This window comes from Bufo gargarizans, chromosome 3, assembly GCF_014858855.1.
Source record: "Bufo gargarizans isolate SCDJY-AF-19 chromosome 3, ASM1485885v1, whole genome shotgun sequence".
NCBI classification, from domain to species: Eukaryota; Metazoa; Chordata; class Amphibia; order Anura; family Bufonidae; genus Bufo; species Bufo gargarizans.
Window position 1 is genome coordinate 551,682,265 of NC_058082.1, and position 15,031 is coordinate 551,697,295.

The 15,031-nt window shown below is 42.5% G+C and overlaps 1 protein-coding gene across 2 annotated transcripts in view; it reads right to left on the minus strand.

Annotated features, from left to right (window-relative positions):
• Positions 1-15,031, minus strand: part of LOC122930624 — a 47,413-nt gene that overhangs the window by 12,614 nt on the left and 19,768 nt on the right. For both annotated transcript variants that reach the window (XM_044284131.1, XM_044284132.1), the window contains exon 4: positions 3,771-3,850. In XM_044284131.1, coding sequence (XP_044140066.1) covers positions 3,771-3,850 — 80 coding nt within the window. The remainder of the gene's footprint in view (positions 1-3,770; positions 3,851-15,031) is intronic.

A 15,031-nucleotide genomic window follows, 5' to 3' on the forward strand; every position in this document is an offset into this window, starting at 1 on the left:
AAATTGGGCGGGCAGTTGTAAATCCTGTAATTTAGAAAGAAAATGCCCAGTATCCTTGATATAGGATGGGGCGGAGGTCGCACGGACCTGCAATAGCTTGTCCAGAAAGACAGACAATGGATTGAAGACCGAGCCCCTACCAGAGACAATCGGTCGGCCCGGTGGGTCAATCAATCTCTTGTGAATCTTGGGGAGTATGTATAGCATCGGGGTGATAGGGTGGGGCACCATGAGGTATTGATACAAACCATCATCTATAATGGAACTTTGTAGTGCCTCTTCCAATATCACCCCGATGTCACGCATAATATCCCATTTGGGATCACCGGGTAGTTTCTTATAAACCCCAAGATTACTCAATTGTCTGTCTATCTCTCCAATGTACATCGCAGTGTCCATAACGACCACCGCCCCACCCTTATCTGCAGGCTTAATAGTAATGCGGGTGTCTCATTCTAAATTACAGGATTTACAACTGCCCGCCCAATTTTTGTTGGTCAGTTTCGATGTAGTGTCTTTGTACACTTCGATTGACCATACATATGGGTTAGATGTCGTCGATGTGGCCCTGACCGACATGGGGCTCTCCCCGGGTGTGTGCCGATTTGTCCTCCGCCTCTTGGAGGTGGTCCTGAAGAGGAGTTACTTCCTATTCGGGGACACCTTCTATCAGCAGCAGCGGGGTGTGGCCATGGGGTCCAATGTGGCCCCCACCTACGCTAACATCTTTATGGCTGAGGTGGAGGACAGACTCGTGTATCACTCCCCTTTCTCTGGGAGAGTCCTATCTTGGTGGCGCTACATCGACGACATCTTTATGATCTGGACAGGCACTTTGAATGAACTTGATAATTTTCATCTTCATTTGAACGCGGGTGTCCCGGGTCTGCAATTCACTATAACTGTTTCTCCTAGTGAGTTGCAGTTCCTTGATGTGCGAGTCTATGTGATGGAGGGTCTTTTGGCTACGGACCTCTATCGGAAGCCTACTGACCGCAACACTTTACTTATGCATGATAGCTACCACCCACATAGAATGCTTGACTCCCTTCCATGGAGCCAACTCTTAAGGGTGAAGAGAATTGTCTCTGATGAAGAAACGTGTGCACAAAGGATTGACACGATGTGCACACGTTTCTTGGAACGAGGTTACCCGAAACCCCTACTCACTCGAACCAAACAGAGGGTGAGGCTGGTTGACAGGTGCACCGCACTACGGAAATCAACAAAGGCGGTCCCTGAGACTAGGGTTCCGTTTGTGTCCATCTTCGGCCGGGATAGCGGCAACATTGCCAATATCCTCAGAAAGGAATGGCACATACTCCAACGGGGTTTGCCAGATATAGAAGAGTTCAATTCCCCGCCGCTGATGGCATACAGACGGAACCCTAGTCTCCGTGATAGACTGGTTAAATCCGATGTAGGTGGCCAGTCACCGACACAAAAACTACTTGCACCGCGCAAAAACGGGACTTATCCATGTTTATCTTGCTGTAATTGTGGTAACGTTCTCAAAGGTGAATATTTCTCCCACCCTTACAGCGGGAAAAAATAAAAAATCAAGGGCTATTACACCTGCAGGTCACGGGATGTGATCTATGCCATTCAGTGCCCCTGCAGCCTTATTTATGTGGGAGAGACCACCATGGAGATTAGAGAGCGCATTAACAAACATAAGAGTACCATACGCAAGATGAACATGGATAAGCCCGTTGCGAAACACTTCGTGGAGGCGGGGCATTCTGTTAACCAGCTTCGCTTTAGAGTTATTGACAGTGTGGGCCCGTTACGGAGAGGGGGTGACAGGGATGCGATATTAAGGAAGAAGGAACTCAAATGGATCTACACACTGAAATCCCTACAGCCATTTGGTCTAAATCTTGAATTTAATGTGGCTGGTATCAGCTAAAATCTGGATTTAATCAAGAAATATTCTTTATATGGCTGATTTCATATTTCTCCTCTGTTACAGTATTTTTTGCTTTGTTCTTTTAATTATGTGCCTTAATCACACCGCTTTATAGCATCCTGATTATCACTGTAGTTTTGTCTACACACCTGTGTATGATATATTATTTATCAGTGGTAACCTGTGCATAGTGAAAATACTATGTGTCACCGATATCCAGTGATTCCTGTTCTCTTTATTGTGCCTGCTGTACCTATGTGATGCCCATGTGTTTTTGCATGTCTCCCTGTTCCTTCCTTGCGCTAGTATTAATGGCAGTGCGCTTTCTATGCCTGATTGTTGTTATCCTTGGCGAGCGTTTTTGCACACTGTTCATGTGTTACAGTGGTGCGATCGCCCTCCATGTACAGCCCCATTTGAGTCCTCATGCATATTCCAATCCGTAACGCCAGGTGGGAGTGGCCTTGTGACGTCAGTCGGCCGCCGCCTGATGATGTAAGTTGTCCGGCGTGGACTATGCATCCTGATTCACTTGGGCACGTCATACGCGCGCCGCCGCGTGGTGGCGCATGCGATGACGTATGCAGACATGCGCACTGCCGATCATGGGACGCTGGAGGGACGGAGGAGCTCTGTATATGATGGCCTCACTTAGGTACGTTTCGCTACAGCTGGCTAATCTATTTCAGCATGTCGGTCCCCATTGATTTCATACACAGGTGTGTTATACATAAATCTGAATCTTATTGGCTGCTTAGCGGTGTGGGTGGCCTGTCATGTGCTACTTATAGGCTGGGATTTTAACTTGTTAACATGCTTGACAAAGGCTACTCCTAGCCGAAACGTTGCTGCAAACTACTTTTTATATGCCTTGTTGTGAGGAGTGTTCCTGAATAAAGAAGTTTTCTGGCGAGACGCTGCTGTGGCCCTCCATTCTTTTTACATGGCACAGGGTGAAGACATTGGTGCAGTGACTGGCACAGGGTGGAGGCATCGGTGCAGTGACTGGCACAGGGCGAAAGACATTGGAGTAGTGACTGGCACAGAGTGCAGACAACAGAGTGGAGACTGGCACAGAGTGCAGACCTAGGTGCAGTGACGGGCACAGGGTTGAGACATCGGAGTAGTGACTGGCACTGAGTGCAGACCCAGATGCAGTGATGGGCACAGGGTAGAGACATTGGAGTAGTGACTGGCACAGGGTGGAGACATTGGAGTAGAGACGGGCACAGGGTGGAGACATTGGAGTAGAGACGGGCACAGGGTGGAGACATCGGAGTAGAGACGGGCACAGGGTGGAGACATTGGAGTAGAGACGAGCACAGGATGGAGACATCGGAGTAGAGACGGGCACAGGGCGGAGATATCCTAGAATTAACTGGCACAGGGTTCGGCATCGGAGTAGTGACTGGCACAGGGTGCATGAATAGGTGCAGTGACTGGCACAGGGTGCAGACATCAGAGCAGTGACTGACACAGGGTGCAAACCCAGGTGCAGTGATGGGCACAGGATGGAGAAATGGAGTAGTGACTAGCACAGGGTGGAGACATCAAAGAGGTGACGGGCACAGGGTAGAGACATCGGAGTAGAGATGGGCACAGGGTGCAGACGTCGGAGTAGTGACTGGCACAGGGGGCAGACACTGGAGTAGTGACTGGCACAGGGTGCAGACGTCAGAGTAGTGACTGGCACAGGGTGCAGACGTCGGAGTAGTGACTGGCACAGGGCAGATACATGAAGATCAGACAGTGGACAATCAGAAGAAGAAGACCTCGGACTGAGGAAACCAACAGCAAGGAGCAGATCTGTGGAGAAAGGAGCCACTTTGAAAACAAGTAAAAAAGGAAGAAAATCACTGACCAGAGACAGGACCAAAACGAGCTTAACCCCGAACACAGGAAGCACCGAAGCAAGTAATATCTCATCAGAGGATCGGGAGACTGCAAGGAGACAAACACGTCCATGTTATATAAAAGCTCCATTACCCCAGTAATACCCCACCTACCTCTAATATCCAGTACTCGGAGTATGAAAGGTGTGAGGAGTGTATAATTGTATTTACATTTAGTCATAGACTACTAATTGCCTGCTCTTGACAAGTGCATTTAATGTGTTTTTATTTGTTTAAAATGTAACTTTTATTGCTGTTTATTTAATAAATAGTGGACGTTTTATTTCTATCTAACCTACTTGATTAAAACTCTCTCCAGTGTATGCAATTCTTTTATTAGTTATAAAACTATTCACATTACTATGACAGTAGCAGTGTATTGTTCGCAGATACTCTCTTATATTTGACCATAAATAACTATTTGCTATGGTTATAGAAGTGCTGCGTGGGCGACCTTATTGCTGTAAGCTTTTATTTATTATAGGACAGATGTTACAGATATGAGGCCATTTCAATTCCCCATTCAACTGCCTACTTGTTACAGCTTGTCAGGCTTCTTTGGCTATGGCCATATATTTGCAGCACTTTATATCCAGTAGTTATATGGTTATATGTATTGTATATCTGCTGCTACTTTGTAGCTCTGCAATACTATAATCTGCTTCCTGTTTGTTGTCTTTGACTGCGCGATCCCCTGAAGACGCCATATCTATGGCGAAACATGTCGGGGGGCAGTATCTAGGGTTTTAGACTCCAGCGCATCTAAGTGAGCAATACTATCTGGCTAATCAAAAGGCAGCAAAGGCAGTTAGGATGCCGCAATAATGAATAATAATGGCTCATAGCGAGCGCAGTGCTGACCGAACAAGGCAGACCGCACAGCAGATGAATTGCTGCCAGTTATAGCCAGAAGAAACGGCAACAGTGTTACAGTAATAGTGACAACTAATTCACAACAAACAGGAAGCAGATTATAGTATTGCAGAGCTACAAAGTAGCAGCAGATATACAATACATATAACCATATAACTACTGGATATAAAGTGCTGCAAATATATGGCCATAGCCAAAGAAGCCTGACAAGCTGTAACAAGTAGGCAGTTGAATGAGGAATTGAAATTGCCTCATATCTGTAACATCTGTCCTATAATAAATAAAATATAGGTAAGAGGCGGCTCACTATAACTCCAAGGGGTGGAATATGGTGCTCAATCCAAACAAAGCGTACCCAACGCTTGTAATGGAGAAGAAGTATGTGGAAGTAAAGGGATGGCACTCAAAGCATAGGTGATGTATGGAGGATAGGTAGATACAAAGATTATTTATTAAATAATGGTTGGATGTGCCTAAAAACCAATGGCTGGGTATGCCTGAATGAAAATGGTATCATAAAATGTGTCGTCAAATAGATGTAGACAATTACATAAGGCAGATCGCTAGTAAATACATATACATATAATATATCTGTAGGTGTCAGCACTTGTATACAGTATAAAATTAAAAATAAAAATAAAAAATTTAAAAGTAACCGACTGGTAAAAATAGTAATTTGATTGTCAATTCATATAAAAACCTGTTGGAGAAAAAATCTATGGGAATTGAATTCCAATGTTCAAGGAGAGGTATTTGACACCTGTTGAAGAAAAGCCTGTGGGGGAAAGTTCAATCCTATGATGCAATACCCATTAGAGGGGATGAATGTATAAATCCTGTAGATACTGGACAATGTCCTGAAATGTCAATTGCATTCAAATCCTGTTGGAGGAAAAAGACATCTGGTGGACTAATAAGGTAAGTGTCTCCTTGTAAGCAGAGTTTCTTTACAGGTCCGATGTCATGAGCTGTATATGAAAAAAACTACTGCTGTGTAAGCAGGTACGTTACCCTCCTGTTGGTCGCTGATGCGATAGTAAGCGGCTCCTTCCTGCAGAGCGGCGGGCACGTGTCAGTTACCCGCCCGCTGAGTGTTCCGGCCGTGCGGTCTTCACTTCCGGTGACGTCACATCGGTTTGAAGTGGAGTTTCCCGCTCAAGTTGATGTCGGCTTGCCACGTGGGAGTGGGTGGCGGGAAAATGCTGCAGTTTGAACAGGAGGGGAAGAAAAATAGCTCCGGAGCTTTTGTTAAGTTATAGGATCCTTTTTCTTGGTGCTAGCTAGTTTTGAATAGGCTGACTCAATATCCCATACGCGTTTCGGAGCGTGCTGCTCCTTCTTCAGTGGAAATGAGTCGCCTATTCCATTTTGAGAATTTATAGGGGTCTAATTGCATCCAATTAGTAGTTGTGGGTGTGGTCAAGGATTTTTTTCTTCTTTTTTGGTAGTATTGGGTAAAGTGTGTCCTGGATCCTGGAGGTAGAATAGGGATAGGCATCGTATCCTCATGGATATATATGCGCAATATTTGTCACATAATTGTAATGGATGGCGGTAGAGTAGGAGTGCGATGTAATTTGCACTGCTAAAATTAAAATCTCAAGTAAAATAAAAATAGAAATAGAAAATATAAAATAAAAATGGATAAAAAATAGATAAATATGAAAATAGTAGTCAATATACGTATGGATAAATACATATGGAAAAAGTACTAGGAGGCATACACATGGTTTGAACATGAGGTAGTCTTTAATTGGATGCATGTATATTGGCGGTGTGTGGACTGATATGGAAAAAGGCGTGTTCAATAGTGTGTATACATATTATTGCAACGAATGTAATTCAATGTTTGTCAGCCATGTGTCAGATGGTAGTATATCTGATTGTATCCCATTAAGGTGTGGAGGGATAATTGATCGTGGATAGGGGGGAGGAGCCCACCTAGGAGGAGGGGTCGGAGTGCTGGTAGACAGCCTGACTACGACTCCGGTTCCCAAGGTGGGCGCCCCGCCCGAGTCAAGAAGATGGGTGTGGAATAATGTATATCTTTCATAGGAAGCCAAAAATCTCCATCTCAGCATTGAGACCTCTTGGGATCATTGTGTCAAATTCGAATATTTTCCTGGATTCTGACCTGGACATGGCCGCTATGTGGTTGCCGCCTCTCCATTGACGTGGGATTCTCTCTATGGCTGTGTAGATAAGTGAAGACGGATCGCAGTTATGGTATTCTTTATAATGTTTAGAGACTGAGTGTAATTCGTAACCTTTTTTAATATTTGATATGTGTTCGGATATCCTTGTTTTAAGTAATCTCTTGGTACGTCCTATGTATTGTTTGAGGCATGGGCATTGTAGAATGTATATTACATTATTAGAATGACAGGAAAGATGTTCACGGATCTCAAGTTTATATGGGCTATTGGTTGATTCGACTGTTGTTGTCTTTTTCGGAAAATTTGTAGTTTTGCAATTGATGCATTTGCCGCACCTAAAGAAGCCATGTAATGATAGCCAGTTATGGTTTGATTCACTCTTGTTTCTTTTGGTTGTTGGTGCCAGGCGCAGACCGAGGTTGGGGGCTCTGGTATATGTAATCTGTGGTTTATCTGGTATTGATTGGCCTATGATTTTATCACTTAGGATGTGATGCCAGTGTTTATATATACTTGTTTCAAGCTTTTTGTAATGTGCGTTATATGGTAAAATTATTCGGGGGGCCTCTTTATTTTTGGTCGTGGTTATAGTAGTCACATTGGTATTCTCAAAAAATTTTGTTCTGTCCATTAGTCGTACTTTTTCTAGTGATCTATCTATTGTTGATGTCGGGTAATCTTTTGCTACAAACTGTTTTTTCAGATTTTCTGCTTCGATTTCGAACTGGCTATCCTGTGTACAATTTCTTTTTAGGCGTCTAAACTGGCTAGTTGGGATATTTAATAACCAGCTGGGCAGATGGCAACTAGAGTGCAGAATATAATTGTTTTTCATCACTGGTTTTTGATAGGTGCAGCATTCTAGTTTATTGTCTGTTATTTTGATTAGTAAGTCAAGGAATTCTACTTGTGTTTGGCTTATGTTGGTTGTGAGTGTTATATTTCTGTCGTTTGTATTGATGTTCTCTAAGAATATATCTAATTTTTCCCTCGTATCGCTCCAAATGAAGATGATGTCGTCTATATATCTGCGCCATAGTACCAGGCTCGTCCCCAGTAGTGGGGTGATGAAATCGTGTTCCCACTGGGCCATAAAGATGTTGGCGTAACTGGGGGCGAACCTGGTACCCATGGCGGTCCCGCACTGTTGTAGATAAAAAATTGAATCAAACATGAAGTAGTTATGAGTTAAGATAAATGTGACTCCATCTATTAAGAAATCGATTTGATCAGTGTGTAAGGTTTGGTAATGATTAAGTTGTTCTCTCAGGGCAGTAGTACCATGTTTGTGGTTGATGATAGTGTAAAGTGAATTGACATCCATAGTACATAGTAGCCAGTGTTTATCATATTTTATATGTTCAATAGTCTTTACAATGTCTGTGGTATCTTTTATGTATGATGGTATTAGTTTGACTGTAGGCTGTAGTAATCGGTCTATATATTGGGAAAGATTAGAGGTGAGGGATCCGATTCCTGAAATAATTGGTCTGCCTGGTGGGTGGATTGGATCTTTGTGGATTTTTGGTAAGCAGTAAAATACAGGGATTCTATTTTGTGAACTGGTGATGAAGGTGTATTCTTGTTCGTTCAAGATGCCTTTTTCTATACCAATTTGTGACAGGGTCATTAGTTCTCTAAGAAAGTTCTCAGTGGGGTCTTTTTTGAGGGTGATGTATGTTTGTGAGTCTGATAGTTGTCGTCTGCATTCTGACATATATTCTTCGGTATTTTGCAGGACAATTGCTCCACCTTTATCGGCTGGTCTAATGGTTAGATTTAAAGTTGATTGTATCTGTTTGATTGCATGCATCTCCCTTCTGCTTATGTTGTAGTGTGTTTTACTCAAGTTCATTCTTCTAATATCAGATTCAATGCATTTACGGAATGTAGCTATATTGTCTCCCATTTCTTGTTTTGGGTATTTTGTTGATTTCATTTTCAGATCTGTATGAGTTCATTTTCAGACCCTCCATCTATAACCACACAGATCTGAAAATGAAATCAACAAAATACCCAAAACAAGAAATGGGAGACAATATAGCTACATTCCGTAAATGCATTGAATCTGATATTAGAAGAATGAACTTGAGTAAAACACACTACAACATAAGCAGAAGGGAGATGCATGCAATCAAACAGATACAATCAACTTTAAATCTAACCATTAGACCAGCCGATAAAGGTGGAGCAATTGTCCTGCAAAATACCGAAGAATATATGTCAGAATGCAGACGACAACTATCAGACTCACAAACATACATCACCCTCAAAAAAGACCCCACTGAGAACTTTCTTAGAGAACTAATGACCCTGTCACAAATTGGTATAGAAAAAGGCATCTTGAACGAACAAGAATACACCTTCATCACCAGTTCACAAAATAGAATCCCTGTATTTTACTGCTTACCAAAAATCCACAAAGATCCAATCCACCCACCAGGCAGACCAATTATTTCAGGAATCGGATCCCTCACCTCTAATCTTTCCCAATATATAGACCGATTACTACAGCCTACAGTCAAACTAATACCATCATACATAAAAGATACCACAGACATTGTAAAGACTATTGAACATATAAAATATGATAAACACTGGCTACTATGTACTATGGATGTCAATTCACTTTACACTATCATCAACCACAAACATGGTACTACTGCCCTGAGAGAACAACTTAATCATTACCAAACCTTACACACTGATCAAATCGATTTCTTAATAGATGGAGTCACATTTATCTTAACTCATAACTACTTCATGTTTGATTCAATTTTTTATCTACAACAGTGCGGGACCGCCATGGGTACCAGGTTCGCCCCCAGTTACGCCAACATCTTTATGGCCCAGTGGGAACACGATTTCATCACCCCACTACTGGGGACGAGCCTGGTACTATGGCGCAGATATATAGACGACATCATCTTCATTTGGAGCGATACGAGGGAAAAATTAGATATATTCTTAGAGAACATCAATACAAACGACAGAAATATAACACTCACAACCAACATAAGCCAAACACAAGTAGAATTCCTTGACTTACTAATCAAAATAACAGACAATAAACTAGAATGCTGCACCTATCAAAAACCAGTGATGAAAAACAATTATATTCTGCACTCTAGTTGCCATCTGCCCAGCTGGTTATTAAATATCCCAACTAGCCAGTTTAGACGCCTAAAAAGAAATTGTACACAGGATAGCCAGTTCGAAATCGAAGCAGAAAATCTGAAAAAACAGTTTGTAGCAAAAGATTACCCGACATCAACAATAGATAGATCACTAGAAAAAGTACGACTAATGGACAGAACAAAATTTTTTGAGAATACCAATGTGACTACTATAACCACGACCAAAAATAAAGAGGCCCCCCGAATAATTTTACCATATAACGCACATTACAAAAAGCTTGAAACAAGTATACATAAACACTGGCATCACATCCTAAGTGATAAAATCATAGGCCAATCAATACCAGATAAACCACAGATTACATATACCAGAGCCCCCAACCTCGGTCTGCGCCTGGCACCAACAACCAAAAGAAACAAGAGTGAATCAAACCATAACTGGCTATCATTACATGGCTTCTTTAGGTGCGGCAAATGCATCAATTGCAAAACTACAAATTTTCCGAAAAAGACAACAACAGTCGAATCAACCAATAGCCCATATAAACTTGAGATCCGTGAACATCTTTCCTGTCATTCTAATAATGTAATATACATTCTACAATGCCCATGCCTCAAACAATACATAGGACGTACCAAGAGATTACTTAAAACAAGGATATCCGAACACATATCAAATATTAAAAAAGGTTACGAATTACACTCAGTCTCTAAACATTATAAAGAATACCATAACTGCGATCCGTCTTCACTTATCTACACAGCCATAGAGAGAATCCCACGTCAATGGAGAGGCGGCAACCACATAGCGGCCATGTCCAGGTCAGAATCCAGGAAAATATTCGAATTTGACACAATGATCCCAAGAGGTCTCAATGCTGAGATGGAGATTTTTGGCTTCCTATGAAAGATATACATTATTCCACACCCATCTTCTTGACTCGGGCGGGGCGCCCACCTTGGGAACCGGAGTCGTAGTCAGGCTGTCTACCAGCACTCCGACCCCTCCTCCTAGGTGGGCTCCTCCCCCCTATCCACGATCAATTATCCCTCCACACCTTAATGGGATACAATCAGATATACTACCATCTGACACATGGCTGACAAACATTGAATTACATTCGTTGCAATAATATGTATACACACTATTGAACACGCCTTTTTCCATATCAGTCCACACACCGCCAATATACATGCATCCAATTAAAGACTACCTCATGTTCAAACCATGTGTATGCCTCCTAGTACTTTTTCCATATGTATTTATCCATACGTATATTGACTACTATTTTCATATTTATCTATTTTTTATCCATTTTTATTTTATATTTTATATTTCTATTTTTATTTTACTTGAGATTTTAATTTTAGCAGTGCAAATTACATCGCACTCCTACTCTACCGCCATCCATTACAATTATGTGACAAATATTGCGCATATATATCCATGAGGATACGATGCCTATCCCTATTCTACCTCCAGGATCCAGGACACACTTTACCCAATACTACCAAAAAAGAAGAAAAAAATCCTTGACCACACCCACAACTACTAATTGGATGCAATTAGACCCCTATAAATTCTCAAAATGGAATAGGCGACTCATTTCCACTGAAGAAGGAGCAGCACGCTCCGAAACGCGTATGGGATATTGAGTCAGCCTATTCAAAACTAGCTAGCACCAAGAAAAAGGATCCTATAACTTAACAAAAGCTCCGGAGCTATTTTTCTTCCCCTCCTGTTCAAACTGCAGCATTTTCCCGCCACCCACTCCCACGTGGCAAGCCGACATCAACTTGAGCGGGAAACTCCACTTCAAACCGATGTGACGTCACCGGAAGTGAAGACCGCACGGCCGGAACACTCAGCGGGCGGGTAACTGACACGTGCCCGCCGCTCTGCAGGAAGGAGCCGCTTACTATCGCATCAGCGACCAACAGGAGGGTAACGTACCTGCTTACACAGCAGTAGTTTTTTTCATATACAGCTCATGACATCGGACCTGTAAAGAAACTCTGCTTACAAGGAGACACTTACCTTATTAGTCCACCAGATGTCTTTTTCCTCCAACAGGATTTGAATGCAATTGACATTTCAGGACATTGTCCAGTATCTACAGGATTTATACATTCATCCCCTCTAATGGGTATTGCATCATAGGATTGAACTTTCCCCCACAGGCTTTTCTTCAACAGGTGTCAAATACCTCTCCTTGAACATTGGAATTCAATTCCCATAGATTTTTTCTCCAACAGGTTTTTATATGAATTGACAATCAAATTACTATTTTTACCAGTCGGTTACTTTTAAATTTTTTATTTTTATTTTTAATTTTATACTGTATACAAGTGCTGACACCTACAGATATATTATATGTATATGTATTTACTAGCGATCTGCCTTATGTAATTGTCTACATCTATTTGACGACACATTTTATGATACCATTTTCATTCAGGCATACCCAGCCATTGGTTTTTAGGCACATCCAACCATTATTTAATAAATAATCTTTGTATCTACCTATCCTCCATACATCACCTATGCTTTGAGTGCCATCCCTTTACTTCCACATCCTATAATAAATAAAAGCTTACAGCAATAAGGTCGCCCACGCAGCACTTCTATAACCATAACAAATAGTTATTTATGGTCAAATATAAGAGAATATCTGCGAACAATACACTGCTACTGTCATAGTAATGTGAATAGTTTTATAACTAATAAAGAATTGCATACACTGGAGCACTGGAGATAGTTTTAATCAAGTAGGTTAGATAGAAATAAAACGTCCACTATTTATTAAATAAACAGCAATAAAAGTTACATTTTAAACAAATAAAAACACATTAAATGCACTTGTCAAGAGTAGGCAATTAGTAGTCTATGACTAAATGTAAATACAATTAAAGTGCCTCTACATGTGCAGGGTATATATGAATGTAATATATATGAGGTGGGTATAATACCCCAGTAATACCCCTCTTACCTGTAATCTCCAGTACACGGGGTATAGAAGGTGTGTATGGGAGGTAAGATCTGCCAAAATTAAAATCAAATTGAAAAACCTAGAATTTTCATTTTAACGTTGTCCTAACATTCAGATTCATTTCCATGAGCAGCAGTGGGCGCGGTGCGGCGCGGCGCGGCATGTAAAATGCTGTTCTGTAATTCCGGACTGAGCAGTGACTCTGTGTGTCCACTAGAGGGCGCTGTGCTTCTCACATTTCCAGCAGCTCACACAGGATCCACTAGATGGCGCTGTGACAGTGAGACCCTAGTGCTGGGCTGACTGCATAGGATAAGATCATGAGTCTAATCGATGGCGCCCTCTTTTTGAGGAGTGAATTATACTTGGATTAGGATTATTATGATTCCACTTGGAACCGAACCCGAGTTTGGGAAATTGTTTTTTTTACAGTACAAATTAATTTATGAAGTTATTACCCGAAGTCTCGCGAGACTTCGCAAAGCAATAACTTCGCCTCAGTATTAGAACAAAGTTTTATGCGAATGTTTCATCCGAAGTTGATTTTCTCATCCCTAATTATGATTATATCATCAACTCTGTTGCCCTGTTAACCCCCTCGATGCCATGGTGCCTAATCACCTGCAGCATCTATAGGGTTAATCCGCTCTGCCATACTTGAGTGAGGACGTGGTGCACGTTGCTCCAGAAAAGTGCCAAGAAGCTTAAAAAGTTGCAAATTATGGTACACACACGTCATGCGCCATAATCGGTGACTTCTTCACATCAGTCCAGCGGCAGAACACGATAATGTCCTCCATTGTCAGGGGGCGCGACCTGCAGAACCGCGGAGCGTCCTTGGCGTCACTGTGCTGATGGGTGGGAGAGGTCAGACCCCCAGGATCAGTATTGATGGCCTACAATAGCGCTCAGCTGCCTTCCCCCAGGAACGCAGCTTTAGCGCAGCTGTGTCCCAGTCTTGTGTCCCAGTTGCAGACAAGGACAGGCATTATCACAATGGATCTGCAAAAAAAAAAAATGGATGCAGTACGGATGTCACACAGACGTCAGCCAAATTATTTGCGGACCGTAAAATACATGAATTTATGTGCATGGAGAAGGGGCAGAGGGATAGCAGAGCAGGGAGAGGCTGGTGCTGCTACTAGGGGGTCATACCATGGGGGAGTAATAAAGCCCACCATTATGCCCCCCAGTAGTAATAATTCTCCTTATAATGTGCAAAACATACCCCCTTGTAATGCCCCCAGTTGAGCTAATGTCCCCATAATGTGCCAGCATAAAATACCCCTATATGAATGAATAAATAACTTGTATAGCGCTACAATTGCGAACTAAATCGCCTCAAGGCGCTTTTGCAGCCATTGACCGCCCGTGCCTTCAGAAGAGGTGGGTCTTGAGCTTCTTCCTGAAGGCCAGATGCTTTTCTTCTGAGCGGATCTCCGCGGGTAGAGTGTTCCATAGCCGGGGTCCTTGGACTGCAAACCTTCGTTCGCCTTTTGATTTGTAGTGGATCTTGGGGATATGGAGGAGGTTCTGATTGGCTGATATAGTGCCCCCAGTAAATGCCCCCATAGTGCTCCTCTCCCCCCTCCCTCCTAGTGCCCCCCATAATGTACCAGTATAAAATGCTCCAGTAGAAGCCCTCAGTGTCCCCCATAATTTGTAAGTATAAAATACCCCTTCTCAGTGCCCCCCGTAGATGACCCCATAGTACTCCTCTCCCCCCTTCCCCATAGTACCCACCATAATGTGTCCCAGTATAAAATGCCCCTATACAGAGCCCCTATATAAAATAGCCATTCTTTGTGGCCTCAGTAGATGCCTCTATAGTGCCCACCATTAATGTGCCAGTAAGAAGTGCCCCCAATGTGGAGTACCCCTTCTTAGTGCCCCCCGTAGTTGACCTCATAGTTCTCCTCTCCCCCACAGTACCCACCATAATGTGTCCCAGTATATTAATGCTACTGTACAGAGCCCCCCCCATATAAAATACCCCTTCTTTGTGGCCTAAGTAGATGCCCCTATAGTGCCCCCAATAATGTGTCAGTAAACATTGACCCCAATAATGTGCCAG